Genomic DNA, 26,753 nt, shown 5'->3' on the forward strand with positions numbered 1-26,753 from the left:
GAGATAAAGATAATACAGGACACATGGATATGCGGTCCCGAAGAGAAGAAAGCGAGTACAGGAGATTAAGTATCATTGAGAAAAACGTTCACTTTGGGGAACACTTTGAACAGACCCAGCACCATAAACGTAGACCGGAAGAACTCAGGGAGGGAGGGAGGGAGGGAGAGAGAGAGCTACTGCTGAGGCGGAAGTAGACCCAGGCCCTGGGGAAGGTGAGGGCAGGTGCACGGGGCCGCCCTTGGGAATAGGAATCGTTGCTGGGAGAGGCTGGAGACCACTGGTCTTCTCACTTCTATATTTCCTTTAACCTGCTCTTCCCTTTTGGGGTTTGCTAAAAAGGCACTCTTGCCCAGACTTAGTCTAATCAAATTATCCCAAAAGCCAAATACAGTGGCAATTGGAGTTCCTCAGATCGAGGACAAAGATAGGAAACCAAGGAGAAAATAACTGGCTCTGACCAAACCTCCTTCACTTGAAAATGTGATCGACTCTTCAGTGTTCAGCAGGTGCGGAGAGCCAGGAGGAGTCAGGATGGAGGAGGGAGAGGGAGTGAGCCCTGGTCCGTGTTTCATAGGGCAGAAAGGCTGTGAAGTGAAATCGCCTTCTGTGTTGTCTAAGCACCAGCCTCGAGGTTGCTCTGCTGTCCACAGGGGTGACCCCTGTGCATGGAAACGCGACTGTACCACGTGGTCCGTCACAGTGCTCCAGAGCCCTGCTCATGGGTCCTGACGGCCCTGCTTCAGCCACAGCTGTCTTCATTTTTAAGGAGCCACATTTATTTTAACTTTTTTCTTTCCCGCTCCGTCCCTCCCTCTCTCCCTCCTTCCCTCACATCTTTTCTCCCTTCCTTCCTATTTTAGTACTGGGAATTGAATCCAGGGCCTTCACAATAAGCTGTATCCTCAGCCCTTTTATTATTTCTTATTTTTGCGTCAAGGTCTTGCTAAGTCACTAAGTGGCTCAGGCTGGGCTTGAACTTGTCATCCTCCTGCCTCAGCCTCCCAGTTTACTGGGATTCTCATCATTATACCCAGCTAAGGAGCCACATTTCTGAGTTAACATAAATGGAGGAGTCCTCCCTACACAGACCAAGCACACTTTCCAAATAGAGGCCTCTGTGTGGTTCAGAGAGCAGCAGAAAATAGGGAGTGTGGAGAATAGAGAAACATAGAGTAATGAAAAATCACATGGCATATTACAAAGATTTCAGATGTATTCGTTTTTTGGCACAGCTCTAATACCCTGATTTAATCAATGTGGGCAGGGTGATTCTATGTACTGATCAGGTCCAGACCAGTCTGCTGCCGAGGGCTGGGGCCCTGGGAAGCAACATAGCTGTGGATGTACTGCACATCCGACTGCACTCCTAGCCCAAGAGGATTGTGGGCACTCTCCAGTCTGCTTCCTGATAGTTGTACCACAAGGTGACATACGGTTGCTTCATTTTCTTGTAATCTGATATTTGGCCAAGCCAAGGTCCCGCGTTTAAAACTTCAAGGGTTACAGGTCTGACAAAACACATTTTTCATGAGTATATTGTTTCCTCAAAATTATTTGCTATGATGTGACAGACCACTCAGCTCTGCTGACTTTTTTTTTTGAGAAACAAATTCATGAATATGTCTAATAAAACTATAAACTTATTTGAGAATATTCTTATCAACCTGATGGATGGACATGTAACATACCATATGAAGCAATTTTCTTTTAACTTTTGACTTCTGAACTGAGGTATCTTTCCGCTTTCCTGGAGTCAGTTTTCTTTAACATGGAATGTTGTAATGTCGGTGCCTTCAGATGAGGACTTTACACACCATGGGCAGAAGCTATGACTTCCAGGGAATTTTTTTTTTTTGTGACTGAGAAACTACTCACCGAAATTGATGTTGTTATGCCATTTAATGAGAACTCCAGTATTTTTTATTTGATATTTCATTTGCATCTTAAAATGTGCTTTTGCAGATTATTTTCAGGACACTGGTAAACCTTGAGAAGGTCTTTATCACAATTTTACTAGTATTTTCTTCCAGCTTTAGAGGTCTTGAAAGTGTTAAAAGAGTTGGTTGAAATCTGTGGGGAGATGTGCCTAGAGATCTGGAATCCCTTTATTTTAAGCTCAGAAATGTCTTTGTGAATGTATTTTTGCTTCAACCACAATTCTCTTCCAACTATTTTTTGTCATAATGAAATCATTAGCTTGTTTGTGAGATGGACAACTGTTGTCATGGAAACAAACAATGTCACAAATTCAGTTTTGTAGCAAGAAAGGGAGAAAATTGATAAAAAACATAACAGGAAAAATAGAAGCTGCAATTATTGTTTGTAAACTACTCCAAAAACAAATATGGAAGACAATTCTCAATTTTTAACTAATTTTGAGTTATACTTTTTTGGAATGTTATTAATGTGTTGTTTAGCTTATTTAAATTCAAGGTCACTTTCAAGTAAGGTTTTTTTCATAGCAACCATTCCTAAACACAACTCACAAAATTTAGAGGAAGAGGAATATGTGGGAAAATGATGTATATTAAGCAAAAGGAAAAATGTACTGCACATTTAAACTTAGAGACTAGCTGTTGGCATATTGATTACCTAGGGAAATAAAAACCAGCTAACCAACCAAACAGCCAAATCAACCAAATCAACCAGCTCCATAACTGAACCAAACCAAAGAAACAACTTGAAATACACTTTTATATTTCCTAAAGTAGATTTTCAAATGAGAATTAGAATTTGGGCATTTGGGGAAGAAAGTGAGGAAGTTCTTGAAAGTAAACTTCCTTCCTTCCTTCCTTCCTTCCTTCCTTCCTTCCTTCCTTCCTTCCTTCCCTCCTTCTTCCTATCCCCTCCTTTGCTCCCTCCTTCTCTCCCTCCTTTCCTTCTTTTCTTCCTTTCTCCCTACCTTTTCCTTGTGCTGATAAAACCCAGGTTCTCACACATTCCAGACATGTATTCCACCACTAAGACACATTTCCCAGAGAAAATAACTATTCTTGGTCACAGTAAAATATGTATCTAATTTCCTTCAAGAGATGAGATGTCCTGTTAGTAATTAAAGTTATTTATAATGCAGTTAGAATTTGTTTTCTTAATCTTGGGCTCTGTTAGAATGTTTAGCTCCTGTTTTATTTATTTTTCTCTCTAAATTCAACCACATATGATAGGTTTTTGTCTATAGCATTTCTTTTTCATTCGTCATCTGTGTATGCTGAAATTTCATAGTTTAAGTATAAGTAATGTTAAGATATTCATTCTTACTCTTTGAGTCAAGTAAAATCATGACCTCCAAAATTCTTTATATATTATTTGCATAATATACAACAAAAATTTATATATCATTTGCATAAATATACAATTACTGGCAAATTGTATGATGAGAAAGCAGATAGTTTTATAGCTGTGTTATACTGTGGCCTAAACCCTAGAAAGGGTAGCTGATATAAAGTGACCTGTATATTTATCTTACATTTCAAATATGAAAAGGAGGGTTTATTAGTAAACATCTGTGCCTCCTATTAGTTTGTGGTTTCTATATTTTTTTCCATTTGGATTGTATTGTATTTTTTTAAATGAAAGAGCTAAACTTTAGTAGCATATGTTTTCAATCAGCTACAACAAGTGGTGTGTTTTATTTTGATGACTAATCACTTTTAAGTTTTCCAGAATTGGTGGTTTTAGTTTCATTAGGGTTAAGTTATATTGAAAACTTGCACTTCTACTTTTTAAATTGCATGAAAAAATGAAAGTTTCTTCAGAATGTGATTGATGGAACCAAGACTTGCAAGTGATATAAGGTTGTTGTAGTTACTGCAAGTCATATCAAAACAGCTTAAATTAGATCATAGAAAAAAAATTATGGTGAGGAAATATCAACAATGGGCTACGTCATAAGGCAGACAAAAATGTGACAAAATTTTGGGGTTTAGACACATAGTCCTTCAAATTTAGATGTCACCCTTGTCTTAGAGGATCTTGTACTCTGACTGGGTGTATCAGGGCAAGACTTATTGGTAGGAATCAAATATAATTTTGAAGTGTTATCCCATCAATCTCCACTAGGAAAATAGCATGCAAAGCTCAGAAAGAAGAAATGGGTTGTTTGACAAATCCAGTGTATTAGTCACTTTCGTGTCTTTGGAACACAATACCCAACAGCTGCCACTTAGAGGAGGAGAGACTTAATTTGGCTCATGGTTTCAGGGAATTCAGTCCATGGTCAGCTGGCTCCAAGGCAGGAACATCATAGCAGAAAGGCATGGTAGAGCAAAGATGCTCAAGTTATGGCAGTCAAGAAGCAGAGAAAGAGAACAGCACTGAAGAGTAAGGGAGAGGGTCCAGGTAAAGACCCCAAGGTCACTTCCCCACGACCCACCACACACATCCAGAAGTATGCTTTACTCATTCCCCAACCCAATCAAGTTCAAATAATTGAACTCAACAACCACATCTAGTTTGAATGTAGCAAGTTAGGATGTCTGCCAAGATGAATAAATATTTAAACATCTAGTAGACATTTAAAAGTTATTCCCCTTTAATTTCTGTTCTAGAACGTGGTTCACCTCAAGATTTAGTCACTAAAGACATCACAGACACATCAGTTGGAGCTTACTGGACGTCTGCTCCAGGAATGGTTCGTGGATACAGGGTCTCATGGAAATCGCTTTATGATGATATTGACAGTGGAGAGAAAAATCTTCCTGAGGATGCAATTCATACTGTAATAGAAAATCTGCAGCCAGAGACCAAGTACAAAATTTCAGTTTTTGCAACGTACAACAGTGGAGAAGGAGAACCTCTGACTGGACATGCCACAACTGAATGTAAGTAATGCCACAAGTGTGTTTGGGTGTGTGTGGGAGCGACTGTACAGCCATCAGCTTGAATGACATGTTGCTTAACCGATTGAATTTTTTCCATCATGTGAGGAGGACTGAACAATGGTTAATGTGTAAAAATACAAATTTTTGAGATATTGAATCCCTTTTAATTACCTATAGTTGTCTCTTCTTTTTAACATGGTGGATGAGCAACTAGGTAGGGTAGCCAACTAGTAAAAATGAGGACCGTTGGAGACAGAATTCAGACACATTTATGCAGTAGTTGTTATTTTCTTGGTCAGGTTACTTAACCTTCCTTGCATCTCAGTTTCCTGTTCTGTAGAATGCAGATAATACTTCTTGTCCTTTAGATTTGCCATGAGGATTAAATGAAATAACACATGAATCACAAAGTTTAGGGCCTAGTCACCTAGAAATGTTTGATAAGTGAAAAGTGGCTATTGAGATTATAATTTTCATGCAACAAGGCTAATCCTAAATGAATCCTCTTTATTACTATTATATTTAGTAAGGTTAAATCAAAAGGCCACTCAATTTTGTGGTGGCTCAAGTACTTTTATTTCATTAATATTCGTTTTCATGAATAATTATAATCCATCTGTCATGATTTATTACTACATGGCTGGTGAAGGTTGCATGAAGCTTTCTTGATTCTGTCTGAGTGATAAGGATGTGTTGATAGAGGGTCAGAGATTTGGTGGTGATGTTGATACTGGGAGAGGCCCTGCTTGTGGCAGGGAAGGGCATCCGGGGAATCTTGGTACCTTCTGCTCAGTTTTGCTATGAACCTAACACTGCTCTAAATGGTAAATTCCATTAGGAACAAACCCAAACAAAACCTAAGCAAACAAAAAAATCATTTATTAAGCATGGGAACTTCTAAGCGTTTGTAGGAAAAACCTTAATTGCTTTTGTTTTCAGAGGATTTTAGGAAAGGGGGAAAGAAATGGAGCATTCTTGTATTTTCTTCTGTTAGAAAGAAGTTGAAGAATTTGGTGATTTTTCCTGGGGAAAAAAGAGGGGAAATTGCCATGCGGATTTTCAGTTAAGTCCCACATCCTGATTCAAATTGTCCTTTGCTAAAATCTTTTGGCCTGAGTTGTCTGAGGAATTCATTTTCTTTTTTATCACTGGCAAGCTCAGTTGGATATGTCTAAATTTAAATTTGTCTGAGTTAACCAGCTTTCAAAAAAGAAAAATCAAACTCCTTCAGGAAATTTAAATATGTGAAAAGGCATGTATGATTGGTTTCCATGGGGGCACACGAAATCTGTGCCTGGAATATATTTGCTGATGTAGCTTAAGAAACTGGCAGAAATTTGTTCTTTATTTCTGATGGAAATTAATTTTGTTATAAGAGAAGCCACATTGTAAACTTAGGCCAGAGAGATGACACACATAGCTGAAATTATTTATAAGTCTAAATACAAAATTCATATAGCTGAGAAATTATAAGACTGTATGTATTTAAAAGAATTAAGTACTTTCCTTCTCCAGTGTATCTTTTTCCAAAAATGACTTAGCCTTCAGATAATTATTCAGGGTTGAAAATCTCCACAAGGGATGTGTTTTAGCCAAAAGCAATTATGTTTGCAGAAACTATAAATAAAATTTTGTGTCTTAGAAGATGGGCACCTGAGAACTTTTCAGTTTTGGGGGGTGATTGATTGACTTAAACATTAGTGAACAAAAAAGCCTCTTTTGAAATAGACTTGGAAGGAATGAAAGGTTCATTTCTTAGAGTGTATGAAAACTGCGTAAATGTCTGTGGAAGTAAGAGCAGACAGGAACCTTCCTCTGTGCTGTTTGGTTGTGTTTTACTTTGCTCTGTGTGGGAAGCAGAGCCCTGCAGAAAGGACTTTCACACCCGTGAGTGAGCTCTGGTTTCTAGGTGGCACCGGGGTCCTGAGGCGTGGATGATTCTGCCGAGCCCCAGGTCAGGCTTGCATACTTCATGGGCACTTCCAACGGGCCATCCTAGACATGCCTTTCGGATTGCTTCCACCTGAAGCTCAGGGAGTGGGCCACAGAGCTGATAAGTGAGTTGGAACTGGAAGCCAGCAGAGGGGAAGCTATCTATTGTGCCTCCTGAGGGCAACTGAGTTAGCAAAGGTACAGAGAGAATCTGAAAGGACCCAATAAGAGCTCCTAAAACATGAGAACTCATTGTGTGAGGGGGTCACAGTATTTTATAGCATGGGACATACCTAGCAATGACCCCAAAAATCTTGTTTTTGAGTTATGGAGAACAAACAAGACATTTTTTTCTTCCCTAAAATCAAGTTTCCTATGAAAACTAAGATGAGATGTGATGTAATTTATTTAAATTCAGTTCCTTTATTGTAAAGAGTTAATGAAAAGGGAGGAATATGAATGAGATCCACAGAATAAGTCAAGGTATGAGCTACAGCGTTTTAGTGGTTTTTCAAACATATTTGAGTGTGGAAAGATTTTAAAGTTTGGAATTCCATTCTTTTGGGAATGTAGGTTTCTTTTTAAGCCAACACTCATAAGATTTAAATTTCCATTTTTCTCAATTTTGAAGTGAAATTGGTCTGAGAATTTTTCATAATAGAGGAATATTTTGTTCCACTGAATAAAAATTTAAGAAGGAACCAAGAGGTCAGAAAACATATTTTAGCACAATGCCTTCTAGAAAAGGGTTAGAGTCTGATTAATTTATTTAATGTTTGTGAACATCAGTAATGACTGTTATCCAAGTAGATTATTTTTCTATGTTCTATTCTTTCCCATACTATTTTCAAAACTCTAGGCAAAGTATTTATGTATTTTGTTCAGAAATTTATATACTTTGATTAGTTCACTCAGAGAATAGTAATAGAGAACTGAGGATTAATCTGAACAAATTTTAATATTTTCAGAAATCAATGGATTTGGCCAAGATTTCACTTAGTTTCTTTAAACACTAAAATTAAAATTTCAACTAATCTATTTTTGGTTAAAAGTATACTTTCACGTCTCTGAGAAACTTTCATCAGAATCCTATAATGAATTTCTTTGCCTGTTTTATTTTTCCTATCTGTGTCCTCTATACATAATGTATCATTATGAAACATCTGAGTGCCTTCACAATTTTCTTTTTATTACTGATTTTCAAGCAATCTGGTTATTATGTATCTGAATGTAATTCTCTTCGTATTTCTTGTGCTTGGGACTCACTGAGATTCTTAGATCTGTGAGTTTATAGTTTTTGTAGAATGAGAAAAAGCTCAGCCCATCATTTCTATAAATATTTTACTTATTCCATCCCTACTGTCTTCAAGTATTCTCATTATACATACGTAGTTTATATAGATTACACATGTACAAATCTATGTAAAGTTGTCACAGGCACTGGTGCTCTGTTTACTTTTTCAATCAATTTTTCTCCTGTGTTTCTTTCTTTCCTTTTTTTTTTTTGGTACCAGGGATCAAACTTGGGACCTTGTGCTTGCGAGACAGATGGCAGAACCACTGAGCTAAATTCTTGGGCCTCCTGTGTTTCTGTTTTAAGTTTCTGCTGTCAGGTCATCCAGTTCACAGATTATTTAAAAAATTTTTTTTATGTATTATAAATACAATCCTTACATTTTCATCTCAGACATTGTATTTTTTATCTCTAAAAGTTTGATCTGAATCTTTTTTTGTATGCTATCTGTTTAACATGCTTAATCTTTCTTCCACCATTATTCTCATGTGGGACATAATTATAATAATTGTTAAATGTCTCTTTTGTTCTGTTACATATGATATTTCTAGTTGGGTTTCTATTGATTGCTTTTTTTCTTATGGATTGTCTTAGCCTGGGCTGCCATAACAAATACCATTGGCTTATTAACCTACAGAAATTTATTTTTTCACAGTTCTGGAGGCTAGAAAGTCCAAGCTCAAGGTTCTGGTAGGGTTTGGTTTTAAGTGAGAGTTTCTTCCTGGCATGAAGTTGGCCACCTTCTCCTGTGTCCTCATGTGGCCTTTCCTCTGTCTGGGGATGGGGAGGAAGAGAGAGTTCTCCAGTATCTCTTTCTCTCATGGAGACACTAATCCTATCTGATCAGTCTCACCTATACAACCCAATTTAACCCTAAATCCCGCACCAAGGGCACCATCTCCAAAGACCAACACAGTGAGGGTTAAGGCTTCAGCATATGAATTTTTTGAGGGAGCATGATCATTCCATCCACAATTTAGGTCATAGTATTTTCCTTCTTGGCAGAAGGAATTTAGAATTTTTATTAGAAGCCAGACATTGTTAGTTTTACCTTGTTGTTAGGTGATGGCTATTTTTACATTCTTATAAATATTCTTAAGTTTTTTTTTTTCCTGGAATACATTTATGTTACTTGGAAATAGTTTGAGCCTTCTGAAGCTTAGTTTTAAGCTCTGCTTTAGTTTTAACTGAACTTGCTGTGTTATTGAGTTGGTGGCCTCTTGAGCACCTTGTGTAATGTCTCCAGAGCTAGGAGTTCTCTTCCAGGCCTGTGTGAGCTATAGGAGTTATTCCCTTTATTGCCTTTGAGCAGTTCTGTCCCTGATTTGGGCAGTTTCCTCACATATGTGTCCTCCCTGAGAGGGAGACTCAGGGGACCCTTTGGATGTTTTTGGAACATTTTCTTTGTGGCACACTTTGTCGTACTCTGTTCTGTGCATTCCAGTTGCCTTGGACTCCTGGACTCACAACACCCCCTTGGTAGTTAAGGGAGACCTCTGGGCTCGGTGTGGGGTCTGCCCTTCCATGCTCATGCCCACACACTCTCTCCAGGCAACAAACCAGTTCAGCCATACAGTCTACTCTCATTTGCTCCTCATCTCTCTAGGACTCCTGTCCAGTGCTGACTCATGCCCACTGTCTAAAAACTCTTGTTTTTTTAAAAAGCTTTTTTCCCCAATTGTTTCATATGGCTCTAGCCTATTTGAACATGAAAATTTCCTTTAAAATCAGGGTAGAGTCTTTAAAGTTTCCTTCAGCTTAGTCTCTTCCTATAAAAATGCTTATGGCTTTTTGAATGCAGAATTATTGAACTGAATGAAATAATCCTGCTTATAAGCTCTAAATATAAATAAGAAAAGAAATGATGTTGATTGTGGATGTTTGACTTGTCTTTGATAGTTATCAATAATTGTGAAATAGTATTTAAAAAGATAATCTAATAAATATAATTATTATACATTACATAAATTCTATTAACATGTAGTGCTTTCTAAAATACTGGACACATACAGCAATTTATCTTTCGAGCCCTTGAGATACTTTTATGTGTTACAGTTTCCTATTTTGTCTTTCCTATTTTGTTTGTATGCACATAACAATCAAAAATAATGTTAACCATAGTGCCTCTGGCTGGTCATTTATAGATTCCAACTTTTTCTGGAAAGGCCTAAGCAAAATTTCTAACTCTTCATTCATTATTTTTAGTATTCTCCATGACATTGCTACTAGGTGGATTCTTTGCAGATGAAAATACAATAAAAATTCACTTCATCTCCAGAAACGGATTTTTTTTTTTAGTAAAGTCTCTAGGAGGCAAATAGAAAATCTGCATTTTGACCTCATACTTTTTAGTATGAGTAGAATAAAGAGAACACATTTACTGAAGTCTTGCTGAGATGAAGCTTCCACATCATCATGAGTTTATGAGAGATTTCAATGCTAGGCAGTAGTATAGTGGACATATTTAATAAATCACATTTCCTTTTCACATAAATGAAGAGGTATACATACATGCTTTCTTTCAAAATGATATACATTTTAATTTTCCTCTTATTTCACAGTATCCCAAGATTCTAAAACCTTGAAAGTAGATGAAGAAACAGAAAACACAATGAGAGTTATGTGGAGACCAGCACCAGGAAAAGTTGTCAATTACCGAGTTGTGTATCGTCCCCAAGGAGGAGGGAGACAAATGGTTGCTAAGGTGCCATCCACAGTCACTTCAACAGTGTTAAAGCGACTTCAACCCCAGACCACGTATGACATCACAGTTCTCCCCATCTACAAGACAGGAGAAGGGAAGCTGAGGCAGGGATCAGGAACAACAGGTACAAATCTTGACTTTTTTTTGTGGAGGCGAAAGTATGCTGTATGTTAAAAGAAGACTTTAATACATCTACTGCATTTGTAAATATTTAAAATCAAATCTGTAGTATATTAAATTATAATTAGATGAGATTCATCATTTGCATATTATATTTGACAATCTAGTTCCTCATAAAATGATTCGAACAGTTAATGTTCTAATGCTGAAGTAACCCGAATGGTAAGAATTAGTTATCCTTGTTGGGTAGCACTCTGTTACCAGGATTTTTTTTTTAATTATTGAATTTATCTAATTTTATTGTATTTTAAAAATTGGAAAGAGTGAAACAGTGTTTCCAAACACCTGAGAAATAGTACAGCATCTTCACATAAACAATTGGAAAGAAGACCAAGTTTAAGTTAGAATCTCATTTTATATAATGGATAACATAAATTAAGTCATCCTTTAAACCACACGTATCCAGTAAATAGCTGCACTTGTATATAAAGAACATTTGGTTTTCTTGCACTTGGTGAACATTCTATTGTTATTTATAACAAATGGCTGATACTATTAGCAACAGTTTTCATAGCTTGCATTGTTCCAAAAGTTAAACAATGTAATAAATAACAAAATAATATATTTCTTAAAATTTTTAAATTATGAAATATAGCTCAAAACAATAAGTTAGAACTAATGTATCTTCCAAAGTTTAAAAGGATAAATGGCTCAGAACTAGCCAAGTTAGGAACACTATAGAACAGAGAGCTTCCTTATAAGGAAATCAATCTAGAGATTGTTTCTCATTCCCTGAAGAGTTAAGTTGAAAGGTACCAGGGATGGCAAATGATGCATATATACTTTTTAAAGTATAAAAACATCTCAGTAAGAAAAAGTTCCTCATTACCTCTGTTAACAGTGCAAAGTGCCATTTTAAATTCAAAAAGTAAAGATTTACTTGCATGTATACTTGTTTTAGAATAAAATATAAATATGAAACAGTACCCATATGAGGAATAAACATACAATAAAAACGTATCTTTTAAAAACTGGGATATACATATCCTAATAGAACGATGTGAACAATGAGTTCTTATTTGAATGTCCAATTAAACTAAAATGGGAAACTTTAAAATAATAGGTATTTCTCTGAACAAATTATAATAAGACTCCATCCAGACTACTCTTCCAGTATATTTCTTGCATAAAATGGTCATTCCATATATCCTACAATTTATCTGAAAACTGGTAAGAACATTTGATGATGCTTTAAAAATGGTTTTCTCTACTAAATTTGAACAAATAAAACTATACAAAGAAGTAATAGAGAGGCAAATAATTTACATGGCTATTGCTTTTGTGGAAATTGGTAGAACACGAACAGTATACTACAGTATCAGAATATCTGAGAAAGATATGATAGCCACAGATTTAACTTTAAATTCTCTTCTGAGGTAAAATTCTCTTGGATTTAATTATAGAAGTTTTCAATCCCTGGTATTTCCTCTCCCAAATCAAAAATTTTTGGTTTTGTTTTGTTGTTTGTTTTGCTGCTTGAAATATATATTTTTTGCATGAAATATATTTGTAAACTATACATAAACAATAATAAAAACAGAAGGAATGAACTTCCAGTTTGAATATGTTAATGCTAACATGTTAAATGGCTTTTCAAGAAGTAGACTTAACTATAACATAGTTTTGCAATTCTGGATATAACAGTTTTAGAGGAACTGTCGGCAAAACAAAAACTAAGGACAAGAAAATGAATTGGTAAGCTCAATCTACATTTCCGAAAACACCTTGTTTTTCTTTAAGCTTTTCAATGTAGTGGCATAGCTTCAGGGATGGCCCCAGCTTCAAACCCATATACTTAATGATTATGTCATTATTGAGCAGCAGCAGGGCTTTCCCATCAATTTCCTGTTTCCTCAGGAGCCAGGTGAGGGGGCGTGATATTTGAGGATCTGTATTGTTCAGAAACTGGATCACATCTTCCACAGACCAGTTTAAAGGGTTTTCAGGGAAGGTTTGTTTCACAGTATCAGTTTTAGATTCAATTTGAGAACTTGTAGCAAAATCAGCTGAGTATTGGAAAGATGTACTAGGATGCTTACTCTCCGGGCACCCGGAACAGCTGCTCATGTCCAAGTTACGTTTCAGGCCGGAATATCTCTGGGTCAGAGTTGCTGAATGTGATATTGGGGAAATTTCTGCAGGCGACATGTTGTTGCTGCCAGGATACCTGGGGCTGGCAGGCGTATCAGAATATCTCACACATGTACAGTGAGTACGGCCACAGCACTGGTTAGGAACTGGTGAACCACCATAGAATGGCTCCTCCTCCTGCAGGGGTTCCTGCCCGATTTCTTGTGATTCTTCATAATCCAACAATGCTATGTTTTCCTCACCATTATCTTCTGGTCTGCGAACTGGTGAAGTTGGGCTATAACTTTTAGAGTGAGAAAATGAAGAGAGACGCTCTATTCTCTCCATTTCCTCGGCTTCAGCTCTTTCCAAATCTGAGAAGCTCTGTCTTGTGAGTTGCTTAGCAGAGTCCCAATCGTGTTTCGCGTGTGAACACTGAATTTCTGACACCTTTCTATCAATAGCATCACACTTCTTATCTAGCAGTTGAACGGCATCATATATGACCTGACATTGGCCAATGACCACCAGTTGTCTTAGTTCTTCTTTGTGGGGTATGTTCAGTTGAAATTGTTCCTGCTTTTTGGCGGTGGTACACATTGTGCACCAGGAGAAATTCCACTTCCTCTGAGTTGAGCCTAATGATCTGTAAAGTTGCTGGTTATTTGTGAAACTGCTTAGCCACCTAAGAGTGACAAACCTTCTACTCCTCGTACAGCTCCTCGGAGGCCCTGGCGGCGGCGGGCGCAGCGGGGCCGCACTTGGTTTCAGTTGGTCCTGCGTGGCTCGCGCTTCCTGCTCGGGCCGGGCGCCTCTCGCGCTCCGCGGCGACTCGGCCGGCGCGGCGGGGTTGTGCGCAGGAGCAGCTGCGCCACGCGCCCAGAGGCCCCGCGTTCACTGTCCGTTGGGCTGGGGTGGGATCGGCGGCTCCCTCTCTGGCCGAGGGCAGAAAGCTTCCTACTTCCGACCGAGAAACCTGCCCCCGCGACTGAGCATGCCCAGTGTGGCCGCCCTCGCGGGAGGGGCGGAGCGGCGCGAGTTACCAGGATTTTTATTCAACAAGATATCTTGTCCTATCAGACTTAATCCTTCTTATAAATGTACATTATTTTTTTGGTACAAGGGATCGAACTCAGGTCTAAATGTACATTTTTGAAAAGGCTAATAGAAAACCCTGAAATCTTAGACTTAGGAATAATGTTTTACAAATCTATTTATTGTTATAGTGTCTCGATTTAAGTCGCCAAGAAATCTCAAAACATCTGACCCAACTATGTCAAGTTTCCGAGTGACGTGGGAGCCTGCCCCAGGGGAAGTGAAGGGTTACAAAGTCACATTCCATCCTACGGGAGATGACAGAAGACTGGGGGAGTTAGTCGTTGGACCGTATGACAACACAGTTGTTTTGGAGGAACTTCGGTAGGAATTGCCCACATTTGTGTTAAAGGTCAAATCTATTTGTGTTAAAAGTTAAATAATTTATACAAATCAGTAGCCTAATACAAATAAATCTGTATATGTCTACCAGCAGAGTATTTTATATCAACTTAATCTCCTTCCTTTGCTTGGTGCTGCTAGAGTAGAAGTGAGAATTCAGAGGCCAGCAGCAGAATTTAAGCCTGGGCAAAGTGTTTGTAATGTTGGAATAATTTTTTAATTATAAGTCATCAGGAATTACATTTTTCAATAATATTGCTTTAAAAAAATCCGTATTACGCGATTTCCCCCAAACTCCAGTGGTGTGGAAACGCGGGGCTCCTGTGAGTCAGGCTGAGGCCCCACGGGAGCCTCCTCCCATGCGACACCAGGGGCCGGGCCGGACTCGGTGCGCAGTGCCAGGAAGGGCACGGGAGCCCAGTGAAGGTTCACTTCAGGACTGTGTGTGGGAAAACAAGGGCGCCTGAGTTTGACCAGCACCACATTCATGGCAGTGGGAAGAGGGGAGCCCGAGCATGGCCTCCTGGGAAGTGTGCTCACCTAGGGTCCCATAGCCCTGAAATCTGTATACACTCTCGGCATTTACTTTCCCAGAGTAGGGAGGTGAGTGATACTGGACTTGCTACTTGCCAGGCACTGTGCACGGGGCCTTATGTCACCTTGTAAAGCGCAACGTTTGCATCATTTTCTTTTTTTGTGGTGGGGTTGGGGGTGGAACCAGAGCCTCGTGAGTGCTAGGCCAGGGCTCTGCCCTCCGTCTACACTGCAGCCCTTCAGTCGTGACCTTAGAGCCCATGGCTCATCAAGTGCCACGTTCCTGACCCTTTTGGGACACACATCGTGAGGGAGGGACTCTGCCCTTGGTAGAAAGGCAAGGCTGCAAGGGGGCTGTGCGTCCCGGAGCAGAATGCTCTGGGGTGTTTGGAGGCCGTTTTCTCTTGCGTCCTCACGGTAAACATACACTACAATGTGGTGGAAATTATTTTTCTTCTCTTACAATACCATACATTCTAAGTTTCTCTGAGTGAAAGTTTATCAAGGTGAGTGTTTTTAACAAAGCAAAAATGCTACCCTTTTAGCTAATGGTCCATACAGACAATATACTTTACCATTTCAGGGCAGGCACCACCTATAAAGTAAATGTTTTTGGAATGTTTGATGGAGGAGAAAGTTCACCTCTTGTTGGACAAGAAATGACAACCCTTTCTGACACAACTGTAATGCCTATTTTATCCTCCGGTAAGAAATTGAACTGTATTCCCCTGGGAGAAACTTAGCATTATGAAACTATTTCAAATATGAACTTTTAGGTCACTATATAGAGTGAGAAGTAGCTATCAATTGTTTTCACTAAAATTTATTTAAATAATTAGCATAGTTTGATGTTTAAGAAAACTGCTTCAAGACAGTCAACTGTACTTTTGATAATATTTATTTTTAGGCTTCTCTTTTTAGCATTGCATTAGTTACATAGTATACATTATTTAAAGAAGAGCTTTTTCTAAATGTAGATTACCATATCTACACTTTTCTAACATTTTTCTTCTATTTAGTGACGAGGTTGCAGTTCTCTTCTGTTAAGGGAGCTATGTATCTTTACTTCAGTGGTTCATTTGGGCTGGAACCTCAGCGTGAGGTTACAGGAAAAATGGGCAAACTGACTAGGGAAGCGACAGATGACATGAGGCCTTTAGATTTCCTGCCCTGCGTGATGACAGCCTTGGTGCAAACACAGCTAGTTTTTAACATTCTTAGAGGAGGAAGGGGTGGGAAGAGCTTGCTTCTGTGTTTTTATCATGTATTGAAACCAGTAGACCACTGAGGAGACTTTGAGGTCGAGGGTCAGCACCTAGGTATGCTCTGCCCTGACATGCATAACAAGAGCGGGCACCTGCGCTCGGCAGCATGATGAGCACTGGTTAGTTTTTGACCAGTTTTTTCATCAGATGTGACAGTGTAAGGCATTGGAAAATTCATAGCTGGTAACTCAAGCTCATAGAAGAAAGAACATTTAAAAAGTTGGATGTGGATAAAATAGTGTCAAATTGTGCTGTTTCGCATTGATGTTTGATTGTTTCTCTTATGGTGATATTAACCGATTTGTATTTTTATTTTGTAGCCTGTACATTGAGGATATTGGGATTGTTTCTCTCTCTCCAAAGCACCCTCGCTTTGTATCATGTCTGTGCTTGTTGGCTCCACAGCCTCTCAGTTTATTTGTTTGCATACTTTCCTAAATTGTTTTTCTTCTTTCTTGATTCTTTACATGTGCAAATTTCATCATCTGTATTATCTGATTTTTTATACATAGCGGGTGATAAAGTTCAATAATTAAATAATAGTGCATCAGGTTTTTAAAATGTATCTTTATATTATAAAGGTTTAATTTTAAGAGTCGTGTATCTAATTCTTCATAATATACGTAATAGTTACCTGGGAGCTTAATTATTTTAAGCTTTAATTATTTATTATATATTGGCTCACTAAAACCATTTCTAGCTTATACGTTTAATTAGTCCACTTGTCTGCTAATGACTAATAAATATTATAGAAAAATACAACATTTTATCTTTAGATTGCATTAAAGTTTTATTAAAATTTTAATACTTATTGTTAAACAGTTAAGCATTCTCATTTAGCTGAGCTTTTGTATGTGTGAGCCTCTCACATAGGCAGTGATGGTCTAACTCTAGCCCCCAGGTTCTATTCCTGTGGCTAGGAAATATAGTCAATGGTGAAGGAAAGATTTGCTACTAAATTACTCTTTGGGAGAACTGAGTCTTAGGAATATTATTAGAGGGTGATAAATCACATGGACAGATTTTCAGAGTCTGGTGCTCTGAGTCACTGAGTCGAGCTGCAAACACTGAGCCCGGAGGGTTGGGGGTTGGCAGCGGCATGGCTAGGGAGCGACCTGCCAGCAACCTGCTCCTCACGGCCCGTCTGCGGTTGCCGGGACAGGGATGGAGTGTCTCACCAGAGCGGAAGCCGACATCGTGCTGTTGGTGGACGGATCGTGGAGCATCGGCCGGGCGAATTTTAGAACTGTGAGGAGTTTCATTTCTCGTATTGTGGAAGTCTTTGAGATTGGCCCCAAAAGAGTGCAAATTGGTAGGTTCTCCCCAAATTGAAGAGATTTGGACATTTTCATTGTGATTTTCTATATACCCTAATACTGATGGTGTTCTTTTAGGCCTTGCTCAGTACAGCGGAGACCCCAGGACGGAGTGGCAGTTAAATGCTCACAGGGACAAGAAGAGTTTGTTGCAAGCGGTGGCAAACTTACCCTACAAAGGAGGCAACACTCTCACAGGTGAGCCGGGCGCCCTGGGGCTCTGTGCGCTCAACGGAGCCTTCCACAGGCCCTGGCAGAGAAGAGGTTAGACTGACTCCCTTTTAACTTCCCCCTAGGTTTGGCTTTGAATTTTATTCGCCAACAGAACTTCAAGACCCAGGCTGGCATGCGGCCTCGCGCTCGCAAGGTTGGCATTCTCATTACTGATGGAAAATCGCAAGATGATGTTGAGGCACCGTCCAAGAAACTCAAGGACGAAGGCGTGGAGCTGTTTGCTGTTGGTAAGCACAGAGAAGGATAGCGGTGCCCTGGGGTAGAGATGGTGAGGATATTCGTGTAGTTAAAGATATTGCTGAAAGTATGGGAAAACCAACAAACGTATCTTCTCAAGACATAATTCATCAAAATGATGTTCCAGGGAGTTAATTCGCCTTGCAGTGAGACACAGCTGCATGTTTTTATTGTATTTTTTTGAAGAAGAAAAATAACAAGAGTAAGAGGAAACACATACTGTTAATAGGATTTGGGAAAAATTCCTGTTTTGTTTTGCACAGATCCTTGTTTATTTTTGATATCTTTACTTTCCAGAAAAGACACTTTTTGTTGGGAAATAGGTGCTAGAAGCATTTAGAAGAAGGCAATTTATAATTAGATTTCACATTAGATTATTCTTTTTTTTCTATTTTATAACTACCAATAAGAAATCATTTTATTCTTGAGGAAAATAATATATATGTCCCAGTTATTAAGTTCTTAGATTTTCATGTTTGTCTAAAGCAGCTGTCAATTTAGAAAACCCTAAAATATGTACTTCATTCCATTAGTTTTTTTTTCTGAGAATGTTTTGAATTTTTAAATGTTCATTTTCAAGGTATTAAGAACGCTGATGAGATTGAGCTAAAGATGATCGCCACTGATCCCGATGATATCCACGCATACAATGTGGCAGATTTTGAGTCACTCTCCACTATTGTGGACGACCTCACCATTAACTTGTGCAACAGCGTCAAAGGTCCAGGTGAGTTTAGCCCAGGGTTTCTTACTATGAGCACTATTGGTATTTTGGGCTAGGTAATTATTTTTTTGCTTGTGGAGTGAGACTGTCTTGTGTGTTATAAGGTGTTTACCGGCATCGCTGGCCTCTGCCTTTGGGATACAGTAGCATCCCCTGAGTTATGACAACTAAAAGTAGATTTATAATTTATAATATATTTATGTGTATACATGGGAAAGCACCCAAAGTTAGGGGTTTTACAAAGTTGATAATTAAATTATGGTCCTTATTATATGAGAAAATTCCTTTTAAGTGCATGTACATTGTGCTAAAAATGGCCTTTCATGAATTTATTCTGGTTTTGGAAATGTTGGAATGAGTCTAACAAATAATGCAGTAGAAATGGTTTGCTTGCTTTCTGTCCTGAGGATACCTTTTCTTCCTTCCTTCCTCCTCTGCTTCCTTCCTTTTCTTTATATATTTTTTGGCGTATCTAAGTTTGAACTCAGGCCTTTGCACATGCTACACAAATACTCTACTACTGAGCTACATTCTCAGCCCGAGGATGCATTTTTTTTGAATGTTTCTTTTTGAGTTTCTCTCTCCACACTTCTGTAGATTTTTCTCTTTATTGTTGCCAAGTTTCCAAAATGGAGGAGAGGGGCTTTTCTTACTTGAAATTCATTGCTTTAGTCCTTGTTTTTTGGGTGGCACAAAACTAGAAAATGCCTTTTAGCTTATTCCAACACACACATTTATAAATGGGAGCAGGGAGAGAGATGCTTACTTTCCTGGTAAATTTCTATTCTCTAGTAAAGTGTCTCTACTTTAATCACTATGTTGCTGTCAGATGGTTTCTTACAGACTTTCTCCTCTAAAGTAATATCTTCTTTATTGATTTCCTAATATGAATAAAATTGGAAGAGGAGTCTCATGTCTGATTTGCTCTGCCTTCAATTGTAGGTGATCAGATCTGGGAATTTCCATTTATAACTCTGAATATAAAGGGCAGTTATAGTTCCAGAGGTTGGATGCTTAGAAATGATATAACTTGCCTTTACCAGTGAAGAAATTGTGATCCAGAGAATTTAAATTAGTTTTTCAGGTTCAAAATGGTTAAAGATGTTTTTATGGGTTTTTGGAAGAGAGTAACTGTGGATAAGGAATTAGGATATAGAAACAAAATTATAGAACTGGATTTGTAGTGTCAAATTGTAGCCCCCAAGTTGAAGGTTTTTAGAAAATTAATGATAAAAATTATAGTTCCTATTGTATGAGAAATAATTCATTTTAAATCCACATAGATTATGATAAAGATTACCCATTAATTTATTCTGATTCTGGAAAAGTCAGAATGAGTTTAACAATGTGTCAGAAATAGTTCATGTGCTTTTGAGCCTGGGGATACATTTTTTTGAATGCTCTTCCTTGAGTTTCTCTTTCCAAACTTTTGCAGATTTTCTCTTTTGGATTTTGAACAATAGGGTGACCTTTTCCCTGGAGAACAGACCAGCTGGGCAGCCAGAATCTGAAGGTTCCTGGGTCTGGATTAGTTGGGAGACTTGTAGTTTCATTCAATTGGAGAGAATTTGAATGGGGATGAAAACATCTTTTATCTGTTTTTCTTTTTTTAATCAACTATGTAATAGTTGCATTCATTTCTGTTTCCCAGACAGTAAAACTACTTCACAATTTTGCAAGCTTGATTATGACACAAGTACAATAAAGGTTAAGCTACTAAGAATGGAAATGCTTTCCTCAGTTTTGGCTTATAAACAAAGGAGAAAGGATTTATATGAAAATGATTCGCTATGCTCATGGAGCCATTGGGCTAACACTTTTCTCTTTAACTTATTATTTGGAACATTTTCCTGTTGATCAAGTTGAGTTTAATATTTCTATTTTCATTGATATTTACTACAGATGTGGTATGTCTTTGTCATCTCACTGTGTCTATCCACAGAGAGCACAACCATGGGGAGTGGGATGGTTTCCAAATTTCAAAATACTTATTTGTTTTCTTAATCCTGAACTAAGGAACTAAACACATAATAAGAAACCAACTCTGTAATGGAACTAAATATGAGTTAGAAGCCACTTTTACCCTCACAGAACCTAACTTTCAGTTAAGGAGATAAGACATGAGTGCATGAAACCAAGATGACAGTGAAGGCCTGGGGCAGTGTCTCAACAGTGAGGGAGACAACAGAGACGCTGAACTTGCAGGACCCAAATCCTTATTTACTGGTTACATAGGTGGACAGAGTGAGGAGAATATGTCCAAGGAGGATGTCAAGGTTTTGGGCACAGGTGACTATTTAACTGAGAAGAAGAGAAGCAAGTTTAAGGAAAAATGAGCTGAGGTTCGAATCTTCCGAAGCTAAAGGACCCTTTGCTCATTCAGAGAGGCCCCATGGTAGTGGGCCTCTGTACAGACATATTTTCTACTTATGTGAAAGGCAGCGTGTGAAAGCTTGAGACAAGCGTTCACTGGTGTTCCAGATCAGTACTGTTTCAGTGTAATTTCAAACTTCATTCCTTGGTGCAGTAATGAGAGTGCATGTGCTTTATTCCCACATGCAGGTGACTTGGAAGCGCCTTCTGACTTGGTTATTTCTGAGCGAACTCACCGTTCTTTTAGAGTGAGCTGGAAACCTCCTTCGGACAGTGTGGACAGATACAAGGTGGAATACTACCCCGTTTCAGGAGGGAAACGCCAAGAAGTGAGTAGACAGCACCTCCACCCACCCTGTTCTTGCACTGAGACAGGGTCCTCCTCACTAGGGCTGTGGGCAAGAGGGACGTGGGGAGGGCAGAACTGAGCAGGGAACAGGGCTTTCTGCGCCCTGTGAGGCAGACTCACACATTTGGGCTTAATGAAAGGGGAAGAGCTTTGCTTATGTTCTTATAGATTCTAAGAATTGCTGGATCTCAATGAGTTTTTAAAATTAAAATTAATTTTTGGATGATGATTTATTCATGAGTTTGTCCTAGAATCATAGATTTGGCAAGAGATATTAAAGATGATCTACTTTTATTCATTCATTTTACAAGGAAAACAACAGCTGAATGAATAAATTATGAGAATTGTCCAACACCTAGTAGTTTGCAAAAACAAATGACAGTGGCCTCATTGGAATATAATTTCTAAGCTCAGTGCAGTTAACTACTTTGTAAATATAATAGAAAAAGGGAACTAATTGTACCATGTGTTGCTGTTATTTGTCCCCTCACCCAGTTTTATGTGAGTCGACTGGAAACCAGCACAGTGCTGAAAGATCTGAAGCCTGAAACTGAGTACGTTGTGAACGTGTATTCTGTGGTGGAAGATGAATATAGTGAACCTCTGAAGGGCACAGAAAAAACTTGTAAGTCAGATTAAATGCACGCATGCACACACACACGTGCACATTTTCTTTTTTTAAAAAAAATTTATTTTATTGGTACATTTTGGGTATACAATATAATGACATTCATCACTGGAAATTTGCACCTTTACATAATCTCTCTTGGTTCTTATTTTTCCCCTTCCCCTGCTCTCCCTTCAACCCCTCCATCCCTCCCTATTTACAAAGACTTTGTGTCCAGTTTTTCATTTTCTCATATTAATTCCATTCCCTTCTTTCCTTTACCCTACCCCTTCCCCTTCCCCTTTGCCCCCTTTTTTTTCATATTTCACATTATCTACTATACCTTTTAGTCCTTATTTACACCTTCAGTTTCTCACACTAGAGGAACTATTCAGTATTTACACATGCACATACATTTTCTTATTGCTTTGTTTTCCAAGATAAAAAGAGGATAGCCCATGTGGGATTTTTGTCACCCTTTGAAATCATGTCTTGATTCAATATCTGTTCAATGAATATTTACCAAGTGCTTTTTTTGGGTAAGTGCCCAATAAATGCTTGGTGGTTACCCAGTCTCGCAGGCTGCTTCTGTCCCTCTAGGCCCCACTAGGAGGAGAAATACCTTTAGGAGCATTATCTCTTCTTAGAGTCTCAGGACTTTCAAGAAAATCTCCTAAAATGCAAATACACATTTCAAGAGAGTAAAACTTTAGATCTTACTCCGGTTGTTATATAAGGACATTTACCTAGAGAACTGAGCTCTCCTCGGTATAACATCGGAAATGTGCAGGTGGGAGGGGCCCACATTAGGAGCAACACTGTACAGAGCAACCTGTTTCACCCCTGCTGGTGGCCAGGCTCTCTGTTGGCAATGACCTCTCCCTGCTCAGTCTGCCTCTGGACTTTACTATGTTCCTACCCAATGGTACTGGCTCTGAGTGGAGCTCTGGGAGGAGACGCTCACTGCTCTGGGTCCTGGTAGTGTTTCCAAGACCATCGGAAAGTCTGCTTTCCCTCTTCTTGTTCCTTGGCTGGCACCTGGGGAAGGAAGGGAAACCACTTATAAGAGGAGGGAGTGCGTAAGAGCTGCTGCTGCTGCTTGCTCAGTTCCCAGTGCTTCTTTCTTCTCTTCTGCCCCTTCATGTCAGACCACAGGACATGGGAAATAATCTATTTCGGTAATTGGAGGGATGGATGTGATAATTCCTTAAAACTTTAAAATCAATCTTTGAACTAAAAATAATTGAAAATTATATGGATATATGAAGAGATTGTAAACTTTTTACTATGTTTCATGATCTTGTCTTCAACAAAACCCCATGCATCCCCTAAGTTCCAATTATTAATGTATAAGATTGTCATTTAAATGTATTTCTTCCATAAAGATGAAATTAAATACCATGTTAGTTACTTCTTTCTGAAGTTCTTTGACTAAAGAATAAAAATAGTCTACCTAGTGATTTTCCAACAAAGAAATTAAACTCTCAGGAGTTAGTATGTATTTGGCTTTCACAAAGACCTCTGGAGTGCCATTTGCAAAATGAACTTTAATTTTTTTCCCTCTGTTTAATAGTTGTCACATGAAGTTCCAAGTATTAAGTGCAGTGAACAATAAGATTGGATTTTTGGAGTGGGGAGAGGAAGTATTATATTAACTCTCATTGATCTCTCCTGCAACTCTTTATTGTACATATACAAATACAAATAGAGTAGAAAACAGCAGCTAAAAAATAAATACGATGAAGAGAATTAGACTAATGTCTGCTTTTATGTTTTGACAGTGCCAGTCCCTGTTGTCAGCCTGAATATCTATGACGTTGGCCCCACCACCATGAGTGTGCAGTGGCAGCCTGTGGGAGGAGCTACTGGATACACCTTGTCGCACCAGCCCACGGAGGCCACCAAACCAGCAAAACCCAAAGAGGTAAGAGATGCTCGTTTCTTTACCATTGGGACTTCCTGAGGCCTCACAATTTTATAATTGCCTTTAGACTGCAATCACTGAGGAGCTAATTTATAACTTTAGTCACAAACAGAAAATTAGGTTTGTGGCCTGCAACACATTTAGAAAACATTGACATGAAAAAGAAATGCAATTCTTCTAAATGAAAAAGAAAAGCATGTTATAGCCTAGTGGTTACAGAAAGGCTTCAATTGGATATTCCAGTAAGTGGAAGCACTTGGGCTGATGTCTTGTTTCTGTTTGGCGTTTCCATATGCAGATGCGCGTGGGGCCCACAGTGAATGAGGTGCAACTGACTGACCTCCTTCCCAACACTGAGTATGAAGTCACAGTCCAGGCCGTCCTGCACGACCTCACCAGTGAGCCTGTCACCGCTCGGGAAGTCACCTGTAAGACACTGCTGGTTATCCTTCCCTTCTTGTTGCTCTAAAGCTAACATTCATTTGAATATTTGTTTCACATGATGCTAACAATAATTTGATAACACATGCATAAGTTAAAGAGTTATTGCTTTTTAAAATTAAATTTGAAAGTAAACATCTTAATTCCTATGGAAGCATCTTAAATCGATGCTAGAATGTGCGTTTTTCCCCACATTTATAATATTGGGATATATTTTACAATCAATGGTGTCTTACTCTTGCTCTTGGCAAGATGTCAGTCAAGGTATAGAACATGAAATAAAGGTACATCTTACAAGTGATGTTTTTTAAGATCCATGAAATGCGGTGTATGTAGGATCAATGAGAATAGGAAAATTGGTGAGTGTAATTTCAGAGGCAGACATTTAGGTTTAAGATCCAGGTTTTTCAAGTTCTTGTTGAAGTAGATGCTCTGTGGTACAGATGAATGTCTGTTTCAATTAAATGAATTAATCAATTTATCCAATCCCCAAATGTAGTGATTGCTTATGTTACTGTCATGAGCTGGGTGTCGGAAATGCGCCACTAAATAACACAAACCAGTGTGGACTCCTTTTGAGTCGTGCTCCCTTGTTTGCGGGTCAGCACCTTGCCCTTCTGGGTTATATCTCTGAGAATTGAGGTACTTTTTCTCGAAAAGTGACAACTGCTCCACTTAGGACTTTACCAAGCTGGCATTTTGTTTCATACTTGGAGAGGTGGATGTTCTGGGATAGATGGCTTGGCAGAAATTTAACAAGCCTTAGTCCGTGTTCCCAAAATATTAAGAAGATGGGAAGAATTTCAAGGGGAAAAGGAATTGAAGAGACATAAGCATGATGGGGCAGATAAGAGAGAGAACCTTTGTAGTATAAATTCATTGACAACAAGTGAATAATTATTAATCACCTTTTATATTTATACCTCGTCCAGGGCTGGTGGTTCTGTGGAAATGGGGTAATAGCCAATGGAAAGAATAGAAGGTCAGCCAAGATTGGAGACAGGAGTTCTAAGATTGCCAAGAGAGAAGACCTGAGATTTGTAGTGGGATCAAAGACAAACATAGACCCAGATTTGGGTATGATGCTGGAGTGTGGCAGGGGAGGAAGACAAGCAGGGAATGGTGCAGAGAATATTGAAGGGTTGGAGGTTCAGGAACATGAAGGTGGAAGTAGATTCAGGAAGAGATATGTGCAGAGTTGGAATGAGAGAACAGGAAAATGGTCAAGTGAGAGCATCAGGCGGAGATGCCCACACTCATGTATCAAGACACCATTTCTTCATTGTCTTCCTCTTTACTTCTAAGGTAAACTTTTGTTTGATTTGGTAAAATTTATCTTAGATTTTCTTCTAGTCATTTAGTCTCTGTGACTTTTCTTAGAATCTTATTGGATGCTTAATGTTTTCCCATCTTTATCTTTCAATGTCCTATTCTTCATCACATTTTAAAGAGAGAATAACTATTGATTTTGTTTTCTGTCTTAACTGCTTTAAATACCTAATGAAGAAACATAAGCTGTACATTTAGGATGAGGTATGATTTATTATAGCTGAATAGCATGTTGTCCATAGAGTGGAAAATTAACATGTAGATGAGAAGTCAGCATTGTGATAAAAATATATCCTAAATCAGATAAATTGAAGCCCATTAATCTGGATAACAAGTGTGCACTGATACAAAGTATATATCTATCTTTTAAAAGCCTACTTGAGAAGAATTTAGCCCTATCTCGTGGATCATGGTACTTTTAGTATCATAGTCGTTTTTCACTTACTTTGCTGCACACCTTCAAGTTTTTTCCAAATTGGAAACTCGTGTGGATGCTTTGAGCAGTGCGGCTGCGAACACATCTGGACCTAATGTCTCCCACTTCTCCAGTGCCGTTGCCCAGACCGCAGAATGTGAGACTCAGAGACGTGACACACAGCACCATGAACGTCTTGTGGGAACCTGTGCTGGGAAAAGTGCGGAAATATGTCGTCCGATACAAAACACCAGATGAGGATTTCAAAGAGGTAGGTTAAAGATTAGAAAAGATATGGAAATGTTTGTCTTTCTAGAAGGCTTAGCATGATAACTTTACCAAGTGTAGATGATAGCATGTTTTGAATACTTGTCATTTATTAAGATAAGGTTGAACACTTAGGATATTAATAAAGTACTTTTTGAAACTCAGTAATATATTGCACCCCATTGGATGTAATTTAGAAATGTTTTGCTGTGTGATATTAATCTAAGAAACATTATCCCTTAGTAGATAAATGGTTTTAGTGTCTAAATGGTATTTCCTTCTTATCCAGGTTTCTTAC

General features: G+C 38.5%; 2 protein-coding genes across 4 annotated transcripts in view; one reads left to right on the forward strand and one right to left on the reverse strand.

Moving 5' to 3' along the window:
- Col12a1 (collagen type XII alpha 1 chain) overlaps positions 1 to 26,753 on the forward strand; it is a 114,933-nt gene that overhangs the window by 33,332 nt on the left and 54,848 nt on the right. For all 3 annotated transcript variants that reach the window (XM_013065254.3, XM_013065253.3, XM_087207762.1), the window contains 13 exons: positions 4,551 to 4,823; positions 10,611 to 10,877; positions 14,230 to 14,422; positions 15,558 to 15,679; positions 17,402 to 17,551; positions 17,634 to 17,753; positions 17,852 to 18,016; positions 18,607 to 18,753; positions 21,313 to 21,452; positions 21,968 to 22,097; positions 23,861 to 24,003; positions 24,302 to 24,431; positions 26,323 to 26,459. In XM_013065254.3, the coding sequence (XP_012920708.1) occupies positions 4,551 to 4,823; positions 10,611 to 10,877; positions 14,230 to 14,422; positions 15,558 to 15,679; positions 17,402 to 17,551; positions 17,634 to 17,753; positions 17,852 to 18,016; positions 18,607 to 18,753; positions 21,313 to 21,452; positions 21,968 to 22,097; positions 23,861 to 24,003; positions 24,302 to 24,431; positions 26,323 to 26,459 (2,117 nt within the window). The remainder of the gene's footprint in view (positions 1 to 4,550; positions 4,824 to 10,610; positions 10,878 to 14,229; positions 14,423 to 15,557; positions 15,680 to 17,401; positions 17,552 to 17,633; positions 17,754 to 17,851; positions 18,017 to 18,606; positions 18,754 to 21,312; positions 21,453 to 21,967; positions 22,098 to 23,860; positions 24,004 to 24,301; positions 24,432 to 26,322; positions 26,460 to 26,753) is intronic.
- LOC147828935 (sex comb on midleg-like protein 1) lies at positions 12,622 to 13,870 on the reverse strand. Its single transcript, XM_087207763.1, has one exon. The coding sequence runs from the start codon at positions 13,601 to 13,603 to the stop codon at positions 12,635 to 12,637; it is 969 nt and encodes a 322-aa protein (XP_087063889.1). The 5' UTR covers positions 13,604 to 13,870; the 3' UTR covers positions 12,622 to 12,634.

Source organism: Heterocephalus glaber, unplaced genomic scaffold (genome assembly GCF_053883595.1).
Source record: "Heterocephalus glaber isolate CG9 unplaced genomic scaffold, H.glaber_assembly_v1.0 deba00000818, whole genome shotgun sequence".
NCBI lineage: Eukaryota > Metazoa > Chordata > Mammalia > Rodentia > Bathyergidae > Heterocephalus > Heterocephalus glaber.

Coding starts and splice junctions, on each gene's coding strand:
- LOC147828935 (XM_087207763.1), bottom strand. CDS start 13,603: ATGTGTACCACCGCCAAAAAGCAGGAACAATTTCAACTGAACATACCC.